At 35.2% G+C, this 22,435-nt stretch overlaps 2 protein-coding genes across 3 annotated transcripts in view; one reads left to right on the top strand and one right to left on the bottom strand.

The window, feature by feature from the left end:
• PACRG (parkin coregulated) overlaps positions 1-13,364 on the bottom strand; it is a 473,831-nt gene extending 460,467 nt beyond the window's left edge. The window contains exon 1 of one of the 2 annotated variants that reach the window (XM_069488529.1): positions 12,949-13,364. In XM_069488529.1, coding sequence (XP_069344630.1) covers positions 12,949-13,104 — 156 coding nt within the window. In that variant the 5' untranslated portion in view covers positions 13,105-13,364. The remainder of the gene's footprint in view (positions 1-12,948) is intronic. The other variant, XM_069488528.1, reaches the window with a different exon arrangement.
• A 204-nt stretch (positions 13,365-13,568) lies between these two features.
• Positions 13,569-22,435, top strand: part of PRKN (parkin RBR E3 ubiquitin protein ligase) — a 1,165,698-nt gene continuing 1,156,831 nt past the window's right edge. The window contains exon 1 of the mRNA XM_069487460.1: positions 13,569-13,631. Coding sequence (XP_069343561.1) covers positions 13,625-13,631 — 7 coding nt within the window. The 5' untranslated portion in view covers positions 13,569-13,624. The remainder of the gene's footprint in view (positions 13,632-22,435) is intronic.

Genomic DNA, 22,435 nt, shown 5'->3' with positions numbered 1-22,435 from the left:
TGTATATATTTTAGTTGGCCAGATAATTTCTTTCTATTTTTAGTAGAGATGGGGTCTTGCTCTTGCTCAAACTGTTCTCGAACTCCTGACCTCGAGCGATCCACCCACCTCGGCCTCCCAGAGTGCTAGGATTACAGGCGTGAGCCACCGTGCCCAGCCTCAACTTCTTGACAGTTGGTGCAATTAGTGCACTTTTAGATATTTAAGAGAGAGAAACACACATCCATACAAAGACTTGTACACGAACGTTCAGAGTATCTGTTTTTAACAACCATACAATGGACACAATCCAAATGTCCATCAACAGTAAGTGGTTAAACAAAATGTGTTATATCCTTATTTCAGCAATTAAAAGGAATAAAAGGCCAGGTGTGGTGGCTCATGCCTGTAATCCTAGCACTTTGGATGGTTGGGGAGGGAGGATCACTTGAGGTCAGGAGTTCGAGACCAGCCTGGGCAGGAGCGAGACCCAGTCTCTACAAAATGTAGAAAAATCAGCCTGGTGGGGTGGTGTGCACTTGTAGTCTCAGCTGCTCTGGAGGCTGAGCCAGGAGGATTGCTTAGCCCAGGAGTATGAGGCTGCAGTAAGCTATGATGGTGCCACTACACTCTAGCCCCAGGTGACAGAGTGAGACACTGTCTCAAAAAAAAAAAAAAAAAAAGGGAATAAAGTATTATGTTACATGCAGTAACATGGACACATCTCAAAATAATTATACTGACTGAAAAAAAAATCCAGGAAAAAAATGGAGTACATTCTGTGTAATTCGATTTATAGAAAGCAAACTCATCTCTAGTGACAGAAAGCATATCATTGGTTAACTCGAGTTTGGGGGAAGGAGTGTGACGGATTACAAACAGGTACGGGTAATGGGGGTAATGGATATGTTCACTATTTTTATTGTTGTCATGGCTTGGCTTTATAGCTGTATATGTATGTCTAAACTTACCACATTCTATACTTTAATATATATAGTTTACTGCTGATTCTTCAGTAAAGAAATTTTTAAAAATAGGAGTATAAGCATATTATTTACAGACTTGAAATAACGCAATTAAAATATTGAAAATAAGAAATAGTTAAAAGTGGGAGAACTGAAGGAATGTGGGCCTGGGGGAGGGGAGTAGGCAGAAGACAGGGACCGACAGGCTTGGATAAGGCATTCCCTACGGCTTCACCTGTCAACTCTGTGCACGAAACTCGCTGATACTTTAAAATATGATTGATGTGATTGGCAATTTGAAAGTAGAGATTTCAAATTTGACAATGGAAAAGAGATTATGTACATCTTCTACTATAGACTATATCTTCTGAGTTGGTTTTCCAATATTTTAATAAATTTCAGGAGATTCACTCCCACCCACTTTCCTTAGTGACAAATGTAACTTATTTGAGGGTGACTGACCAGAGTTAGAGGTAAGATTTAAATTACAAGACCACAGAATAAAATTAACAGGCTGAGCTAATTATTTTATAAAATAGTAAAACTTAAAATGTAATGGAAACTGTCAACATCAGCTTGACAGTCAGACATAATTTTTTAGCCCCCTTAATGTTCTGCCTTTCCAGAGGCTGTGATAATAGCCTGGGCATCTCCTAATAAGAGCCTAAGAGTTTTAAGGATATTTTTGGATTACAATTGATTTTTACATGCATTGAGCCTCCTGTCTCCTGTTATTAATCATTTTAGCTGAATCTTGGCTTATTTTGGGAACCTAGGTTTGGAGTCAACTCAAACTGTTGCCTATGCTAAATCACTTTAAACTGTTTCCCATGTCTCTCTCACCCTAAGTCCTACCCTAGCTCACTCCATTTGGTTGATACTGCATTTGCCAGTATTAGCTCTAGATAAACCTGGTGTTTTCACTACAGAAGTCACTAGAGGCATTTCAATTATTAATATGTCCAATATACCCAATGTATTGGTGCTGGGTCATGCTTTTGATAACCTCCCAAGGTTTCTGGCTTCTTTGCTTTTACTAAAGTGTCATTTCGGTGATTTTATCAAGTGTTGATAAATTTCAAATCAATCAAATTAGTTTCTATTCATAAAAACAGAAGGCTTAATGTGATATAGAGAAGGGTATTTTTACCTATAAACAAGTTCTTAGTCAATTAATCACCTATCTTTTTCCTATAAGTGATGAATATGAAAGAAATGTGTAACAAGATGGACATTAACAGTTGAATTATTTTCACAAAATAAGTTAGGATTAAAAAAATCAAAATGCTCATTACCAAGCATCTCCTATGTCTACCATACTGTGCAAAGCACTGAGTGGAGGGGGGACAAAAACACTGGCCATTTACAGTTCACTCTTTATATGTAAAAGCTACATTTGATGGACTTCTCCTAAACTGTTTTCATATTTATTCATAATAATAATAGAAGGTAATTTTTTTGTATTAAACCACTGTGAATGTATGTGTAATCTAGTGAAATCATCAGCAAATACATTATTTACTCAAGAAACTTCAGTAGGAAATAAAGCATAAACAGAGGCATCCATCATTATTGTTTAAAATTTCTAACATTTATCTTATACAACCGTTACTGTTTTGTCTATAATCACTAAGACATATAAAATTCTAAACTGCATTTAAATATAATATAGTGTTAAGATCAAAGAATTTTTGTCTTCATGTGAAAACATTTAACAATGTGTCATTTTACTCAATTTTGAAATAAAGTTACAGTTTTACCATGCAAAATAACTTTTTCTTTTTAGTACAAATTGCAGATACAGACGATTTGGTAAAGGATTTACTGTTTGTCTCAGGGACTATTTATTCATAGCTACTTTAATTTAGAATAGACAATCTGTGAAATATATTTCTCTGTAGATTTTCTGCTAAGCAAAAACCACAAAAGGAAGGTAGTTAGCCACAATCTATCTCGTATTTATTATTTTATTTGGCATTTATTACATAATTATATTTTTTCTAGTATTACTTTCTCTAATCTACATTACATCAATGACTAACTTGAATTGATTTAGGAGGATAATTCTAAAATATAAATTATTTTTTATATAACATAATTATTCTTTATAATATCATCGATCCATGTATTTTTTCCAAAATGATAGTAACTTTGGTAAGAAGAAAATTCACGAATAATGGTATCTTAAATTTTTGTTTAGGCTATGAATCTTCCATATATTAAAAAAACTTAAAAAAAAAAATCTCTCCCTGAACATAATACTTCTGTACTACCACAGACTAACTGAATTACCTCACAAAGGCTTGAAAGTTTCAATTCTCATATCCCAAAAATCTAAGTGTCTCTTGTCTTGTTTTCTAGGTCCTAAAAAATCAACAGTCACCCTAGTTGTTAAGCCTTGATATGCTTTTCACTAATATATGATCACTGTCTAGTCAAGTATGTGTCATCACAACTCCCCAAATGTAGCAAATGGATTTTTAAGTCAATTCTTATTAAGGAAGCAGAAGCAAAATGGATAGGTCTCCCTGAATCCTCTATTTAAAAAATTTCACTTGAAGGGCATTAAATATGAAAGATACACATTCAATATACAAATATATCTTTTCCAGAAAATAAAATAACAGAAATAATATAGACAAATTCTAGAATTCTAGTCCCCTTAAGTAAGTATAAGTAAAGATTGTTAACTATTGTCAGGTTAATTGCAGAACTCCCCAAACAGAAATTTGATAAGTTCTGTGGTGTGGTTAAAGAGAAACCAAAGAATACATTTGATTCAGTTTTCTTCATTGTTTTCTGATTCTTGCTTATAACTTGTTTTCTTTCATATTTTCTATTTACTGATCAAAATCGCCAGAGCCATAAACATTAAATGATATAAATTGATTTTAGTAATAAGTTGTTTTAAAAATCTTCAATTTAGATAACTTTAGAAAAATTGTTTTCTTATAGATTATTACATAGGAATATAGAAAAAAATAGGAGAGAATACCAAAACTTATATGCCTATTTCAAATATGCCTAAGACTGACCAAATCCTTACTATATATATGACTTACCATAGTAAATAGTAACCTATTTTTATATAGATGTTCTCTGATATATTTTGCACTAAAACAAACTATCTGCATTTAACAATCCAGAATAACTCTAGACAAAAAAGAAAATGTCTTTTTCAAGTTTCCATAGAACATTTCTGCGAAAAGGTCCTATTCTAGACCAAAATTTTAATCAATTCCAAGCAGCTTAAACTGTAGAAACCAAATTACATAACTATCTAGCAACTAATTTTAAAAATCATAATCAAACACAATCATTAGTCTCTAACCAATGGGAAAAATAATTCCTCATAAATAGTAATCATATAAAAGTGGGAAGCAAAAGTACAATTACATACCTTTAATAATAACAAGAATAATAATTTCACTAAAAATAAAAGTTATTAAAAAGAGATATTAAATAAATAATCCAATTAAAAGCAGTAAAAATTTTTAATAATGAAAAGAGAAATAAAATAATGGGACAGTAGAAATAAAAAAATCTGTTATCAAGACCAGAAGAATTGGTATATCAATTCAGGAGATACTATATAAAGAGAAACAAAGTGAATGAAACAAAATTAAGTAAATCTAATCAAGAAAAACACAAATTAATAAATTTGCAATGAGAATACATTGGTCGATACTAAATTGTAAAGTATATTAATGATACCTGTATGCTATGACTCCAGTTTTACAAAGAAAAAAGCTTATGTTGACAAGGAATAATTCCACAGTGATTAACTCTAGTGAATGGGATTTGACATTTCTTTTTCCCCTTTTATGTATTTTCTTAAGACTGTTAAGAATCATTCTCTTTTACAATGAAAATAATTGTTTAAAAAACCCCACAATATTAAAAGTAAAACATGACCTCCAACAACTCAATAGCAAGGAAACAAATTTAAAAATGGGAAAAAGATGTGAACAGACATTTCTCAAAAGAAGACATACAAATGCCCAATAGGTATATGAATAAATGCTCAACATCTCAAATCATCAGGGAAATGCCAATTAAAACCACAATAAGATACCACCTAGTCCTGTTAAAATGGCCATTATCAAAAAGACAAAAGATAACAAGTGTTGGTAAGGATGTGGAAAGAAGAAAGCCCTTCTATACTGTTGCTAGGAATGTAAAATGGCACAGCTGCTATGCAAACAGTATGGGGGTTCCTCAAAAAATTAAAAATAAAACTACCATATGATCCAGCAATTCCACTTATACCTATAAACATAGAGTAATAAACTATGTTACTGTGAGTGAAGACACTGTTGCAAAGATAATCATTATTTGCAAGTGATTTATATGATCATTTCAATCTAAAAGGGATGTGCAGCTTGACATCTTACTAGAAGATCTTCCAGAAGATTAAACCGGTAAAATGTCAAAATTTAAAATGAACATTATAGGTATGAATTTTCAAGAAAAATTAGCCTCATTCATTTCTAAAACATATTATCAAGGTATAATAATTAAAACTATGCGACATTGGTTAAAAATTCCTCTTGAATAGCTCTGATTATTATGTAGAATTATGATACAAAAATAATACACAAAGTGGGAAATAGAACATTATTTAATAAATGTCCTGGAAAAATTGAATACTTATCTGGAAATTATATACCCAAATGTTCTCAACCCCTAATTAAAGATTAAGTACATCAACCCCAGAAAAACTAGAGCAATTAAATGGGAATCATTCGGTGGGAGCTCAGGAATCAGTATTTTTAAGCTTCCTAAGTGATTCCAATTTGCAACCTGAGAACTACAACCTTAAATGTTTCCAACCCATTCCTAATATGTATCATGAATAGGTTTCAGAGTTGCTGCGATTCTGACCCTCAACACTGGGCAAGTGGGAAGGGGAACATCAGGCAGGGCCTGGGTTGTCGGAACCCCCAAGCCCAGGGCCTCAGGCCACAGGAGTGGGCACACTAGGCACATTCAAGTACTGCAGGTGGCAGCATAAATCAAACTTCTACTGGAGTCTTCAGATTCCTGAGAGCTCTGACCCAGTAATTCTGCTTCAGAAATTATATTTCGAGGAAATATTTTAAAATACAGAAAACACTTTTTTATACAAAGATATGAATTTCAACATTACTAGTAGAAATAACATAATAGCCAAAAACTGATAACAACCTGGGTGAAAGGCTAAGTAAATTATGGTATATTTAGAAGACAGAATTTTATGAAACCTTTTAAATGCTTATGTACTTGCAATAACGTGTAAAATATTAGTATATTAGAAGGAATTCATAAAATTTCATATAAAGTATTACACACAATGCAAACTATACACACATACATTCTTCATAAAGTAGGTATATACACTCTCTATAGTCTATAAAACATGCAATTTAGATAATTTTAAACATGTACGTAATAAACAGAATTTACGACATAATTATTTTTGGCACAGAAAACAGAAAATAAGGATTGAAAACCAAACTACTAGGAAGCCTGGTCTGTCTCATCTTAGCCTTTGCACACTCCCCTAGGTCCTCCTCATCTGTGATATTTCACCAAACGCAATTCCCATCAGGAAGCCTTCCCAGTCCAAGACCCTTTCCGGTCATCCAGCTCCGTGCTCTCATCACATCACGTTTCCTCTCTGCCAACTTATAAAAACAGCAGCTATCTTGCTCCATCATAAAATCTACTGAGAACCAGAGCTAAAAAAATATACAATCTACATACTCCTGTGGGTGCTGTGAGTTTTATTTCTGGATCAAATTGGACCACCAAAGCCTAGATACATGCACTTCATTAATTTAATTTCATGCAAAATCCAGTTCACCAAGATGGATTTTAATATTATGTACTTGGCCCTCACTGGAATCTTTTATGGATATTTGCTACTGTGTTTCTTTTAAGAAATAAAAATGTAGACATGGTATGTTGTATGTATTTAAAATGCCACATGATCAATTTCTCTGAGAATTCAGTGTAGAGAAAGCTTGAATTCCCTAGAGGGATTGATAGGCTTCTGCTTTTGTGATAATGAGAAGTGTATAATGTTCCCCTTTCAGCAACAGATGCCAAGAAGCTCAGAATTAAATTTGAACATCAATCGATAAATATACTGACCCTTATGAATGGCAAAATTGATTCTCCTTTTCTTTAGCGCAGGCTTTCTACTTTAATTATATTTTATTTCATTATTTCACTATTGTTTTTCTATTTTGTTTCTTATCACTCCCATTTATTTTCAAAGTCATGTGTCTTAATGTATATGTATTTCATTGTGAGTTGAAATTTGTTGAGAAAGACATTATAAAGAAATACATAAATATGTTTGAGATAAACACTTTTTTTCACAAAGTATATACTTTTAAAAGAGAGGGATGAAAGTCACTATTGACAATGGAAAGGAAACTCACAGAGTGGGAAACTATACTTGCAATACAAGTATTTGACAAATGCCTCATATTATTTAGAATAGAAATGAAAGAAAAGTACTACAAATTAATAAGCCTAATCAAGCCAAGAGAAAAACAGGCAAAATCTTAAAGAGATACTTCTCTAAAGAGCATATCCAAAGGGCCAGCAAACACATAAAAAAGTTTTTAACTTCATTAGTCACAATAAAAATCAATATTAAATCCACAAGGAGATAACATTATATACCCACTAGAATACTTAAAATATAAAATAAAGAAAATATTAATTATTGGTGAGACCATACAGCAAATAGCACTCTCATATCGAGCTGACAAGAGTTTAAATTTGAAAAATCAATTGGAAAAATAGCTTCAATGTAGTTACTAAAGCCAAACATATGCATAACTTAGGGTTCAGCAATTCTACTTCCAGGTATATATCCTTGAACATCCATAGCTATATTCTTTAAAAAAATTTGAATAGAATTTTCCTAGTGCCACTACTTGTAACACTCCTAAATTGGAAGTCACAATATCCATCAAGAAAGGAATGGATAAACAAATTATGGTATATTCACACATGAAAATACCATACAGGAATAAACATGAAGAATTCATTTACAACTATAATTGTATGCAACAATGTAGGTGATTCTCACAAAAAATTCTGATGAAAGAAACCAGATACAAAACAATTATGTACTTTATGATTTCATGTATATAAGTACAAAAAGAGGCAAAAATAATCTGTTGAATAAAGTCAGAATAAGCTTAGCTTGAGGGTGTGTTTGGGTAGTGACTAGAAAGGAACTGATAGGGGTTTTGCACTGTCGATAATTCTTGATTTGGGTGCTGGTCACACCAATGTGTTTGGTTTAATATCCACCAAGTGATTCACTTACAATACGTGCATTTTCTGTATGTATATTATGCATCAACCAAAGTGTTAAAAAATTATCGAGAGAGCTATTGTAAGAAAAATCTAGAAATACAGGTTCCATTCTTTGCTCTGTCATTTAATGTATCTCTAAACTATAACAAAAATTAAATTGTTTGAGATTTATATGTTAAGTGAAAGAAAATAGTCTGCCCTGCCTTTTCACAGGATTGGTTGGAAAAGCAAAATGGAATAGAGATGACTAGCCCTATTATATATTAAAGCATTAAGATATGATATTAATTAATTATTAACAAAGCTACTTTAACTAATATACATATAGCACTGATATATCATTTAAATCAAATAGGAAGTCCTAAGTTTAATAAAAAGATACTTGGTATGATTTAGTTTAACCATACAAAGGGTCATGTAACAACTTTCTGGCCATTTGCGGATAAAAATCAGAATTTCTACCTTACTTCCTGAACCAAAAGATTTAAGATGAAGCAAACTTTTAAAATAGAATGTTGAAATTAGAAGAGAACTAGAGGAAAAAAAAGACTAAATTTTTTCGTATAATCTTACACAGAAGAAAGCTTTTCTAAGCCAAACTACTTTAATTTTTTGTTATGAATATGTATAACTTTTATAATAAGCTAATAAAAATATTGCATAAAACATTTGTAAATTATTCTCATTCCTAGATTTAGTATTTATATAACATCATTAGCATTTTCTTTGAAGCTGATAATTCAAAGATGATTGTTTAATTATAGTATGAAATATAGTCATTCATTAATTCATGGGACCAATAAAAGAAAAATAGCAGATACTATGTGCCAGAAATTTTGCCTGAGGTGGGGATGCAGCAGTGAGTGAAATAATAAAATTGCTTGCCCTTCAACAGTTTACTCTCCAGTGGAACACAACACAGGATCAGCTAAATTAATATTAGATGGAAAAATATAAAACAGGGAAGGGAGATGTGAGTGTTGGAACAGGGATGGAGGGGATTATTAAGAGGTTGAGATTTTAAATCCAGCCGTCAGGAAAGGCCTCACTAAATAGTTAATTTTTTAGCAAAAATTTGAAGTACCAAGAGATGGTGATACGTAGAGGAAAATGCATTTCAGGCAGAGGAAATGGGAATGATGAAGACACTGAGGCAGCCGGGCAGCTGGTGTATTCAAAGAACAGCAAGGAAGCCAGTGTGGATGGCACTGAATGAGCGAGGGAGAGAGTACTAATATTTATGCTTAGAGAAGCAACAGCAGCCAGGTCACATTGGGCCTTAACGGCTTGCGAGAACTTACAAGAACATTAGCTTTCACTGTGAGTGAGATGGGGAACCTCCTGAGGGTTTGAGGTGACATGGGCTCCTAAATTGGGGAGGATAGTTAAAACAATTCAAACTAGAGACCAATAACAATTATAGCAACAAGAAAGAGGGAGAACATAAGAAGGAAGGGTAGAACTGCTTTCCGCGTTCATCAAATATTTATTGAGTACACTATTAGGTTCTGGTTAGGATTAAAAAATGACTTAGATGCAGATCTGCTTTCACTGGAAATTTATATAAGGAGATAAGCATGAGCAGAAATAACCATAATATAAACTAGAAATCAATGAATAAAATATAACTTTCTGTCTTGGGTGACAGGGAGGAAGAATTAGGGAAGGTTTCTTTAAAGCAGTTGGCATTTTGGTGGCCACAAAAATATAAGCTTCTTGACAGCAAATGTTCTGTCTCTTGTTGACTGCTAAGTTCCCAGCATTTAAACTGGGCTTGGCACATAGTCAGTGGTGAGTAGGTAGTTGTTACTTAATGATAGAATGAATTTGTAGAAATGTGGCAAGAAGAGCATGAAAGTAAAGGGAACAAAATAAGTAAAATCACAAGAATGAAGAATTACAGTTTATTTTCTGGGTTCATGTTGGCTGAAGCAAATGAGAATAGTGGGAGATGAAATTAAAAACACAGAACAGGGTTAGATCACAGAAGACCTTACTGGCCCTGTGGAAGTATCATAACTCAACTTCTCTATCATCATAAACTTGGGTCCATATCCTAATTTGCTTTCTGATAAAGTAGATTAGCACAGAAAGCATCTACTCTATGCCTAAATGAAGATAATACAACACTGGGTTACTAGTTTCTGTTCAGGAGCTCTATCATACTCCAAACAAGGCCTAAATGAAAAATGAACAATGAAGTTTTCAAATTCTGTATCTCCTATTACCCTTTATAGGCAAACATTATAAAAATATGAATTAGAATATTATTCTTTTATTGTAGGGCTTTTGTGATTGCTTGTTTTCATATAGAATGCAACAAAAATTTCATGGAAATTACTTACTATTGAAGAACATTTGACATTAAGATTTAAAAAAATTGCTATTTACATCCATCTATCATTATTTTATAAATAATTTTGCATTCTTATATACAGATTGTGACTGTTTAAATAGGGATTTCTGTTTGCACAGTCAGTCTGATCAAATCTGCTGATGGTAGACTCTGTGTACTTACATCATCATAGCACTTGAAGAAACATCAAGAGTTTCTATAGAACTCTTTAGGATACAGTTCTTAATTTCTTGTGTAGAAGAGAATTAGAATGGTGACTTGTCTAATTAGCTAGGATTTGAAAGAGGAACTGAAGTTCCCTAACACTGGGAAAATTGTTGGAGGGGGTGGCTTTTGGAACATATAGTTACAATTAAGAAAACTAAAAATTGACATACATATCTCCAGAATAGAATATATCTTCAGAAAGGGAAGAGGATATTTTACTTTACAATACTGAAAAGTCTATACTCCTGAAGACAAAAATGATGAAATGTAAACATTGTATATAAAAAGAAAATTTTTTATTTTTGGTACCACTGATGTTATTTTGTATAAACAGTGTTGCCTTTCTTTTATGAAGATTTTATCATTGTTGTTGCTGTTTTTCCTTAGAGTACTAAGGATAGAGACTTTGTTTTGCTGATCTCAAAATGCCAAATCCCTAAAACTGTGCTCAGTGTTTATATTTAAGAATTATGATTTCTACTAAACGAAGTAAAAATAATGACCCATCTTGTTTTGAGGATCCCAATGGAGAGAGAGGTATTGCCACTAAAAGATTTTCCTTTAAAATATGAAAAGAGAAGATTATTTATCTCAAATAAGTTGTTTGCATAGAGCCCACTTCATAATCAATGGTTTTGTTTTTGAGTCTTGTAGGAGTATCATTACATTTGACAACACTGAAAGACCTGATTTTGCAGAACTATGACTTTAGGTATAAAGCCATGTTAAAAAGTAACATGACATAAGAATGTAAGAAAATTGGTTTAGGAAAAAAAGGAAAAAAAATTGATCTTATAAAAACATATTTGTTATGTGAAAATATACCACTGAAAAAATCACCAAAATTATAAATATTGTATAGAAGAAAAACTAAATGGTTAACTTGAATGGTTATGGCATTCTGTATTGCTGATAAATGAGTCATCCCGACTCCCATGAGAACCTACTTATGTGCAATTCCATGAAAAAGAACTGCAGTTACAACAAGCAGGGATTTTAGTCTATTTCCAAGAATCTTAACTACCATAAATCATCTGACACACATTCCAACAGGGAGGATATAATTTTGTGTAGCAACATGGGAATCTGACCTAGAGGTCTATAGGTAATCTGTTTCATTTATATATTTTAAGGATGTGATTTAGGAATAAGGTACTAGGCTAGCAACATATAAGTAAAAGAAATAATGTGACATTGGAAACCATCACTATGCATTTAACAAAACGAATTATCACACAATAAGTCAAATCCTCCCATGGTGTAAATTATACAGATTTGAAAGCTGCATTTTTTATTTAATGTCTCATTCCCAGACAGGTGCTTACTCAGTAGCAGAATCTGGTTTAGCATACCAAATTTAAAGCTATTTAACAAATAGGAAGGTTTTTAAAAAATCTTGCATGTAGCTAAAACATCTGTGTGCATTTTATTTCCTTTTTTCCTAATGGTATTTACTACCACAAATAGTACAAAGGAAACATGACATGTAAATAGGCAGACATATTTGAACTATACCTTGGATTGTTAAAAATATGTTTAGAAGGCCTAACTGGAAATAGTCTCCACATTAAGTTGTCTTTGAGTACTCCAACAAGTTGGTATCATTTTGTAAGAGACTTAGTGTTGTTAGAGTACATGCTAGGATATTCTAAAATTTTCTGGGTGGAAGAGGTGAAATTTCTTACTGCAGATTATTTAATGAGTTGATGTTGCCAGTTGTGTATTACCTCACGTTAAATTTTGCAAGAGTTTATGATTTCCAAGAATTCGCCTTCTACGTTGCCCTTTGCTGAGTGTGGCTAGTCTAGGAATCAATAAGCAAAGGGGCTCTTTTGTCTTCGTGTAAAATAGCTTAAGAGTAATTTTGGGTGGTCCAGAGACCATGAGTTATTAGGAAGGTGCTTATACATGGGCACAGTACATCACTTGCCCAAGATTCTAACAACTTAGCCTGACCTCCACACACTGTTGGGCACCATTTGCTACTGGCCGAGTAATTGTCATTGATGGCAAAGACCACCCAGGACATGGGCTCAGAATCCATCCTAAGGCTGGCCAACCTCTATAGCATCGTGTTCCCTGATTCGGAGCGAGTGCATTCAATTCAGGAAGATCACTTACGACTGAGTTTTTCATCATGGCTTTGACTGTGAAGCCCTCAGAAACCAGGGAGTGAGGCTGGTGCACCGCGAGCGGCTGTTGTGCCAGCAGCTTGGTCCTCTTCGGCATCTTGTCTGGGCATTTGTTTAAGCTCAGGGTCTCTTTTTCTGCCACCATCTTCCTAGAAAATGTCTTGTTCTCATAAAAAGTGTAGTAAAAGAATCAGTGGGTTTTACGGATGTGAACAGGAAGTCGGAAAAAAATGTAAAAAGGCGCGTTAATGGTAGAAATTCAACCCCTCGTAATGCCCAGGTTGATCCAGATGTTTGGCAGCTCCTAGGTGAACGGAGTTTAGGGGAGGGGAGGGGCGGGAAGAGGGCAGGACCGTGGCTAGAGCTGCAACAAGCTTCCAAAGGTAAGCCTCCCGGTTGCTAAGCGACTCGTCAACTTTGCGGGCGAGCAGCCCGGCCTCCCCAGTGACGTACGTTTCCTGGGCCCTAAGCCGGAAAGGGCGATGTGAGGAGAAGCTACGCGTTAAAACTACGACTCCCAGCAAGCCCTGGGCCACGCACAGCCTGCGCGTGCGCATTCCCCGGACGAGGCGCGGGGGAGGGGAGGACTGGTGGATTTAACCGCCGAGCGCCGCCGGTGCGCTTAGGTCCTCTCCTGCCCAACAGCCTCCATCTGCCCAGTGATCATGATAGGTACGTGGGTGCCTGCCAGGTACAGCCTCTCTCTGCGCCGCCTCGCGCCTGGGTGTGGCGCAACGCCGTTTCTCGGCCGACCGGGACCCCCGGGTGCTGGCCGGTGCCAACGCTCAGTGACAGGGCGAAATTGACAGGGCGAAAGTGACAGGGCGAAAGTGTCGGCGCCTTCCCCAGCCCGCGCCGCCGGGCTCCCCTACTCGGCGGGCACAGGCCCAGCGCCGCCTGCTCGGTTGTGGGTGCAGGAGGAGAAGCGTGTGTGTTTTAAGCCCCTGCCCGTGGTTTAACAGTGTTCCACCTGAAAGCAACTTCGCCCGGGACGCTGGTGTGCGCCGCTGCGCCCCCCGAGGGCCAGGCTGGGTCCCGCAACTCCCGAAGCCTCGCACCGAGTGCAGCCGGACCTGTGTGGGGTCCGTCTAAGGTCTCGCCCAGACTTCCTCCCCTCCTCTTCCTTAGGGGGCCCTGGTCGACTGTCTTTTAGTTTAGGGCATATTGGGGCCCTTATCTGTAGGACTCTGTAAGGAAACCACGGCAAAGCATTAAACTCTAATGGAAGGCACCTGGTGATGATAGTTGGCCTCAAAAGAAATTCCTCCAGTTGGAATTTAAATTTCTTGCTTCCTCGAATTTTTCCTTTTGAATCTCTCATTGAAGGTCTGAGATTAAAGAATAATTAAGAGTTAATAACAGCAAAGATTAAATCGTCTACCTTTTGCGAAATGAATTCACAATTTTTTCTAAAAAAGAAAATTTAACGAAATTTTGGAAGTGGCCATTAGAGTTGTTTGTAAACACTATTAAATATAGGATTAGCAAAAGTCCTCTCTTCTAGGATTGTTAAGCCAAAAATTACTTTAGGTGTTATCCCTGAAAATTAGTGGAAATACACCGTATGTTTAGAAAACATTACTATTTGGAGATTTCATTATTGCAGAGATGTGCTCCAGATTATGTATTGAAGGTTTAGTGAGTTTATTTGGGGATTATTCCTGACCGAACACTTTTGATTTCAGTGAGTACATTTGAAGTCAGATGGTGTCCAGAAGAAAGATGAGAGGTGGATTTATAAAATATGTAAATTTTACACGCTGATGACTCTTCTTAAATCTGTTTTTATGAATTAATGTTAAAATGTAAAACATTGTACCCATCACTGGGAGAATGATGCTAGTTACCTGCCATTGTCTTTGCAGCAATGGTAAAACTTAAGGATGTTGTCCAGTTTTTCTTATTTTTCTAGAATGGTCTGACTTATGGTGGATGATTTGAAAGTTACCCAATTAAGAAAAACTTATAAATTTTTATGAATCTTATTGAGCTTTTTTTTAGGTGACAGTCACATAAAATTCACTTGGAAACACAAATATGAACTGAATCAGAGAACCAAGTACAGGAAATTTTTCAAAATCCATGCTGTCAGTATTTTACAGGAAAAAAGTCTATTTTAAAGACAAATACATTTTATTTTAATTCACTTTATTTTAATTCAACATGTGCTATCCAATCTAGCGCATGGATAGTTTTAAGAGAAACAAATTTATTGTAAAGTTATGTAAAGATAGGAACTTAAGATCTAAAAATTATGACTTAGTTATCAATTATCTAGTAAATGATTATATAAATACCTTTATTAGGATGAAATATGTTTAGGCAGTTCTTTTAAGTTTTATGTGGGATTCTTCTAAGAAGGAAGAAGTGTGATTTTTGCATTGATGATTAAACAGTTATGAGTTACTGGTAATGACTTGGAGAATATAAGAAGGGTTATAAAAAGTGTCCTCTCTCTTACTCTAGCTCTTGTTTAATGTAGTGCAAGTAAGCGTGTATTACAACATAAATGATTAAATCCATGCTCTCCCTCCCCAAGAAAAGTAACTTACATATAAAAATCATTTGGATAATACACAATAAATTATTTTATTCAACTACTGATTGGATTCTATTGGTGAACACATTTCAATAAAAATCTGAATGGCCACTTTTGAACTTGGGTGTGGACTGTGCTAAAGGTAGATGAAGGTGAAAGCAACTGAATGGAAGCCCTGGGATGCTGGATTTTCTGTTTTTGTGACTAAACTTCAGGGCCAGAAAAGGCAGTATAATGTTTACCCAGTGATCAGTTGGAGATCAAAATATACATAAATGTATATTTGTATGTGTATTTTTTCTGTTATAGATAAGAGTGTTACTCAGAGCTCGCTCCTTTCATGCATATGCTCTCTCTAGTTGCTACACCCTCCTTAATGCAGATAATACCCTTCCACTTTATTTAAATCCTGGTATTCTTTGAGGAGAAATGACAAGATGAGCTTCCTGGTAGAATGGGAGTAAAGGGGACTGTTAGCTTACTACCAATAAAATTATCTTCCTTTTACTTTTTCAGAACCAAGGATTCCCTTCATGGCATAGAGACTATTTCAAAAGTACTTACATTTCCTACTCAGATTATGATTGATATGTTGAATGCCCTGACCCAGGCAGCTACTGAAACATAATTTAATTGGAGTCAGTGAAAAATTGTGCCTTCATGAGCAATGTGGAGAAAGACTTCGAGATAATATAAAGCAGAATGGAAAAGCTTAAGAAAATTTAAGTTAAAAAATTTAATTTTTGGCACCTCTATTAATATATTTCACCTTTTTTAAAAAATAAGCAATTCATTGTGTTTAAATTGAATTTTAGTGGTAATATTTGTGGTATGTTCTAAATGTTCTGTAGAACTGGATTTAGGTGTTTTAGTATTATCAAATATTAAATAGATGAATATACATACAATAATACTGTCAGTATTGAAATTCAAATTCAATGGCTTATACTTTAAAAAAATTTTTGATTGATTAAAAAACAGTAATTATTAATAGAACATAGTCTCTTCTATACCTTAATATCTCTTGGAGAATTTATGTATCTGTATGTGCAGATCTATCCCACGGTAATTCCTGCCTTGTCTTTTATAGAACATACGAATTACTCAAATACTTGTCAATAAACAAGCATTCCAGTAGGTTTACAGACAGTTGCTGTCATTAAGAATGTGTCCATATTTTTTTACTTGCATGTGTAAGCATATATGTAAAGCAAAATTCTTATTACTATTTCTGCGTGGATTTTCTAATAAAAAAGTTCATAGATTTTGAATTTTGCTAGATATTATAAATTGTTCTGAAGTAAATTGTCCTATGTTATACTCCTATCTAAAGCCTTTCCTATTACAACATGGTAGCAAAGAGCTGCCCTGGCCCTCTGTACTGAGCGTTACTAAAAGACATCCTTCCCAGGCTTTCCTCAGTTTCACCAGCAAAACACCTACTGGATTTCTCCCTCTCCCACCTCTCTCTCACCATAGGTTTAGTGCCTTTCAGTGCGGCAAGCTGCACGACTGTCCTGGGTGGCCTTGCCCTCCCGGACCGTGTTTATACGGGTGCCCACTTCCTCACTGTGTACCGTCAAAGACTTTTATTTTTGCCTTCTTGGTAGATGAAAGCAGTATATTTTAATTTTTAAAATAAGCTTATGAAGAAAAAAAGCCTTTCCCTTCTCATTCTATAATGCTTTAGTTGCACAAAAGCAGATCCAGCGATAGATTACATACTGTGTGCTCAGTACTGCTCTAGGTGCCAGGTATACAAGAGCGGGTAAAACTGCCTTGCCATCATAAATGTACGGTGTAACTTTACTGTTTGCCCATAAATCTACATATTTGTTTTAAAGTTTGTCATGCAGTAAATTTTCTAGTCTCAGAATTTATATTTCTAGTTGAAAATGCTGTGTACTGCTACTTGCCCTGCCATTTTAATAACTAGATGAGAAGCGACTCTAAGTATCCCAAAGCTTCTGTTTATGATGAAGTATAATTGTGTCAAAAATAGGTTCTACTAAACTTTTGCATAGAAGATTTTATGTAATTATATGTAGCCCAGAGTTTCTAAAATGATGACCTTATGCCATTTATAATTTTGGCCCTGTATCTGAGGGTTTTTTTGAAGTATTTATTTTTTTGAAACTTCATAGCTTCATTTCTTGAAAATGATACAATGAAAGTACTTTGATTTAAGATATGCAAATCCACTCCTACCTCCAAAGCTTCTTTGAAAAATGCAAAAAAAAAAAAAAAAGGATAAATTTTCTCCTTACTCCGAAATGCTTCATATTCATGAAAGCAGTTTCAATGCAAAATATTTTATTCTGTTAGCTTTTAGTTCTTTGATCAATGAAAATTGTTTCTTACCTGCTGTTTTTTCAGTCTTTAATTGTAGTCCAGTGCTTATTCAATGTTTCTGTTTTAATTTGCATTTAATGACCTCATTTTAAATGCTTCTTTGTAGTAATCTGAATGGTTTCCCTCTCAAATTTTGTAATATTAAAGCAAGGGACTTACATGGTTGTTGGCTGCTTTATGTTGCAGCTCACCTCCCTGGCTTATTTATTTCATCCTATAGGAGAGAATCTTGGTTAAAAGGAATTGCAGTAATAAGACTGTTTCCCCCAATACTGTGTTTCCTAATTAGCTAGGACTTTCACCAGGTTAATTTAAGTATCTATTTTTCATTAAATAGAAAATTTTCTTCCTTGGATTAAAAGATACTTCAACTCACAATAATAATTTCAATGTCATTTCTTTATAAGGTACTGTATTAGGTAGTGCTGGGTAGGGATGGATCCAGATTGGTAGTGCATGTGTATATATTGCCTGTGAGGATGGAACATAGAAATGACCATTTCTTCCCAATGAGTTTGTGATCTAGTGGGACTGATAATGTATATATTTGATGTACTGATTCTACCCTCTGCCCTATAGAAAGAGAATAATTAGATGTATGTACATGTCAACACACACATACACACCTACAACACAACCTGACTTTTCATGTCTTCTTTTGCTCATTTAATTCTCTCAGATTTGAATGCCATTTCTCTCCAATGTATGTCTGGAAACTACTGTTCATCCTTCAAGACCCATTTCAAATTCAGATCCATGATGCCAGCTTTATATGAAGTTTTCCTTGTCACTTCTCACTTACTTCTCATTCTGAAGCTATTAGCACCTCCTGTAGAGTCAACCAGGATTTTAGCAACTAATATTGAAGGAATACAGAAAAATATTTGCAAAACTGAGTGGTAGGTATCATGATAAAGTTTTATATGAGGAAGAACTGGAGAGCGCAGCCTATAGCCTGGCAGATCCAGCTATTTCCCAGTGGAGCCATTTGAGCTGATAAGTAGGAATTAACTAAGTAGAGGCAGCCTTCTAGACTGAGGGAGAGAAGTGTGCAGAAACATGAAGAGGAGAAGAAAAAATGGGATGAAGGGCATCTGGTGAGGCTGGAGGGGTAGGCGGCACAAGGCTGGAAAGGTGCCTTGTATATTTGTGTATATAAGCAATGTCAAGGAGGGTGGGTTTGAATTTGGTGGTAGGGAGGAGTCACTAAACCATTATCTACCGAAGAGCATTATGAACAGGTTGTATTTTAGAAAGATGTCGGTGACAGTAATGGAAAGTTGTAGTATAGTTCCACTAGTGCCAAGAAGTCCAGATAAAGTGTTAATAGCCTCTATTAGTAGAGGACAATCTTCCACTGAGAATGATAGGGTGGTTGTGGAGTAGGAGATGACTTTCAGGGTGGTAACATTGATTTGATATATCATTAAATCATCTCTGGTCAAGGGCCGTATTTCTAAGAACTTCTTATTTTTATAGGATGTATTAATGTCTCATTAACAGGTATTTTTTTCATGTTACTGAAGCTTTAAATGTATTTGTGTTCCAAAAATAATCTTCTTTGATATGTGGCAAATGATGCTTAGGCTCCTATTTATTGTTTCTTCTCTGTGTGGAGAGAACAGTGTTGCTATAGATAGGGCTACTGTGTTACCCAGAGTATTGCAGAGTAGAATTTCTTTCTCTTAGATACCTGTGTAACTTATGTATCTGGCCATGTATTGAGACCATCCTTGGACAAATATTTGTATTTTTAAGACTATTGATGTGCTCTTGATGATTTCTCCAATTTACTTTTATTATATGACTTTAACAGTGAGACCCCCATGATGAAGGTTAATGTTAGAGCCCTTAACATTGGAGGAGAGAAAAATCTCTGTTCAATAAATATATGGCAACCTCACCCATTTTTCATACCTTCACTCCTACCCTCATCAAATGAGGGAAAAATTAGTGATTAGGGAACTAATATTGGTGTTCAAATTGAGATTTTTAAAAATTTGTGTATTTGATGAATATACCAGTCATTCCTATTGCTAAATATTTTTGGAGTTTCAGTGCATGAATAAGATGACTTGAGATGAAGCACTTTGTACCTGCTTAGTAGTTTTTAAAGCTTATTGTACCTGCAGTGTAGATCCATTTTCCAGATCCTGGAAAGGTAGGAAACATACCTGAAACTTACTCTGTGTTAATAAAATAGATAAGTAGGACTAGACATTTGTAATATTTCTGTTACTAAGGTGAATCTTTGGTTTTAACATCCACCTGCATTCTTTTTCTTTCCTGTTATTTTTTTTTTCTTTACCACATTTTTCTATTTTCTCAGAAGGTGGAATTTTAACGTTTCTTTCTTCAAATCACATGAATAGCTGTGTCTGAACAGTCACTGGGTGAGCCCTTTTCTTACTTGCTGTTGGAGCCACAGAGTTTGACTGTTGGTTATAATGTATGTCTGAGGGTTATGACAAAATGGCATGCTTAAACAAACCAGGCCATACCACAACTCCTCCTTAGTTGTCTGCAATGAAAATATTTGTAGCCCCAGCCTCTGCATTTTACTTCCAGGGGAATCTAGTCCTGATTACATTTTTCTCATTGAGCCACAGTTTCCCATCATTGGCGAATGATGAACACCGGGCAGCTAGAGGATGGGGCAACATGTCTACTGCCTAGAGAATGAAAGATTTAAGAATAATATTCCATGCTTTGGGTCTTCCCTCTACCGTTGAACCTGGCCTCCTTTCTCCTGGGAATCCTTTCTAGGTCTCTGGTGAGTCCCAAGGGAGGGAGAGTTACAGATTTCACCACAAGTGAAACAACATTCTATGAGATGCTGCTTATCTAGGCTGCTGACCACAGACAAATGTAGACTGCACAAGCCATTTGGCTTTTCACCAAGTGTAGACAATATCTAAAGATGTCTTTACATGAAGATGCCTGAATTCATAATGTAAGATTGGAATTGTGTGTGTCGTTACGCAGTCAATTTAGACATAATCCTGTAATACAAATGGAAAGTAATATATAGTAGAAATCTGATATTGGCTTGTCACCCTTATTCATTTAGAAATCAGTGAAATGCCCAATCAGTGGTAGGTAAGGGAATGTCTTCGTTTGTCATAGAATTTTCTTCTTTCTTCTTTGTCCTTTTTTGTGTATGTGTGTGGCATCTGCTATTTCTCCATACAGTTTCTGTCATTGGTATTGATTTTTGTCATCGTCTTGATTTCAAAGAAGTCTCCAAACAATGTTATTCTCAGTGTATGATGCTAAAGTTTTATGCCAGGTCTCTGTGCTTGCCTTTATATCTTGGCAATTTCTGTACATTGCAACACATTTTAGAACTTTGTTTTGGTGAGGGGATGGGAAGTTCTGGAATAATTTTTATTGTGGGTGTGACATTGAAGGAGCTTCCATATTGGATCAAGTTGTAGTTGTCACAGTTTTTCATATATAAATGTATTAAAAATTTCTTCTGTCGGCCGGGCGCGGTGGCTCACGCCTGTAATCCTAGCTCTCTGGGAGGCCGAGGCAGGTGGATCGCTTGAGGTCAGGAGTTCGAGACCAGCCTGAGCAAGAGCGAGACCCCGTCTCTACTAAAAATAGAAAGAAATTATATGGACAACTAAAAATCTATATAGAAAAAATTAGCCGGGCATAGTGGCGCATGCCTGTAGTCCCAGCTACTCGGGAGGCTGAGGCAGTAGGATCGCTTAAGCCGAGGAATCTGAGGTTGCTGTGAGCTAGGCTGACACCACGGCACTCACTCTAGCCTGGGCAACAAAGTGAGACTCTGTCTCAACAAAAAAAAAAAAAAAAAATTTCTTCTGTCTTGTGCAGCTAATTTACTCATTTTATGCCTGATAGAATGTAAGTTATGCAGGTAAAGTCAGTCAGAGGAGGGGTGGGGATGCCATTTGAGATCAGGTTTCTAGAGGTGATGTGATTTTTGTTTGTCTTCAAACAATGATTATTACAGGGTGATTAACATTAAATAATCTTAGACTGATAAATATGTGTGAATTCTTAGCAATTGAGAAAGGTATTTGAAGTATTAATGTAAATTTAGTTGCTGTGACTAAAAACTAGATAGCAATAGGTGCCATTTGTATATGTAAAAATATCAGGAAGTATACTCCAAAATTATCTGGGTTGTGGGATTATTTTTTCATTGTGATTTCTGTGTTTTTCAGATATTCAGCATTAACCATATAATATTTTAGAAATACCAAAAACCAATGTTATAAACACAACCTTAGGAATAGGACAAATGCACCATTGTTGTCATACACGTAGAGCTGCGTATACTTTTGTGACAGAAGAATCCTCTCTCACCTTTAGAGGCTGCTGGCATTCCTTGGCTCCTCTCCTGGAAGTAGAGACATGAGTCCAATCTCTACTTCCCAGGTCATATTGCTTTCTCCTTTACTGCAGTTAAACTTCCCTCTGCCTTCCTCTTATAAGAACACTTATGGTTAATTTTGGATAACCTCTTCATCTCCAGATACTTAACTACATCTGCAAAGTCTCTTTTGCCATATCAGGTAGCATTCATAGGTTTTAGGGACTTAAGATGTGGAGG

This window comes from Eulemur rufifrons, chromosome 15 (genome assembly GCF_041146395.1).
Source record: "Eulemur rufifrons isolate Redbay chromosome 15, OSU_ERuf_1, whole genome shotgun sequence".
NCBI lineage: Eukaryota > Metazoa > Chordata > Mammalia > Primates > Lemuridae > Eulemur > Eulemur rufifrons.
This window is presented reverse-complemented; position numbering and strand designations above follow the sequence as displayed.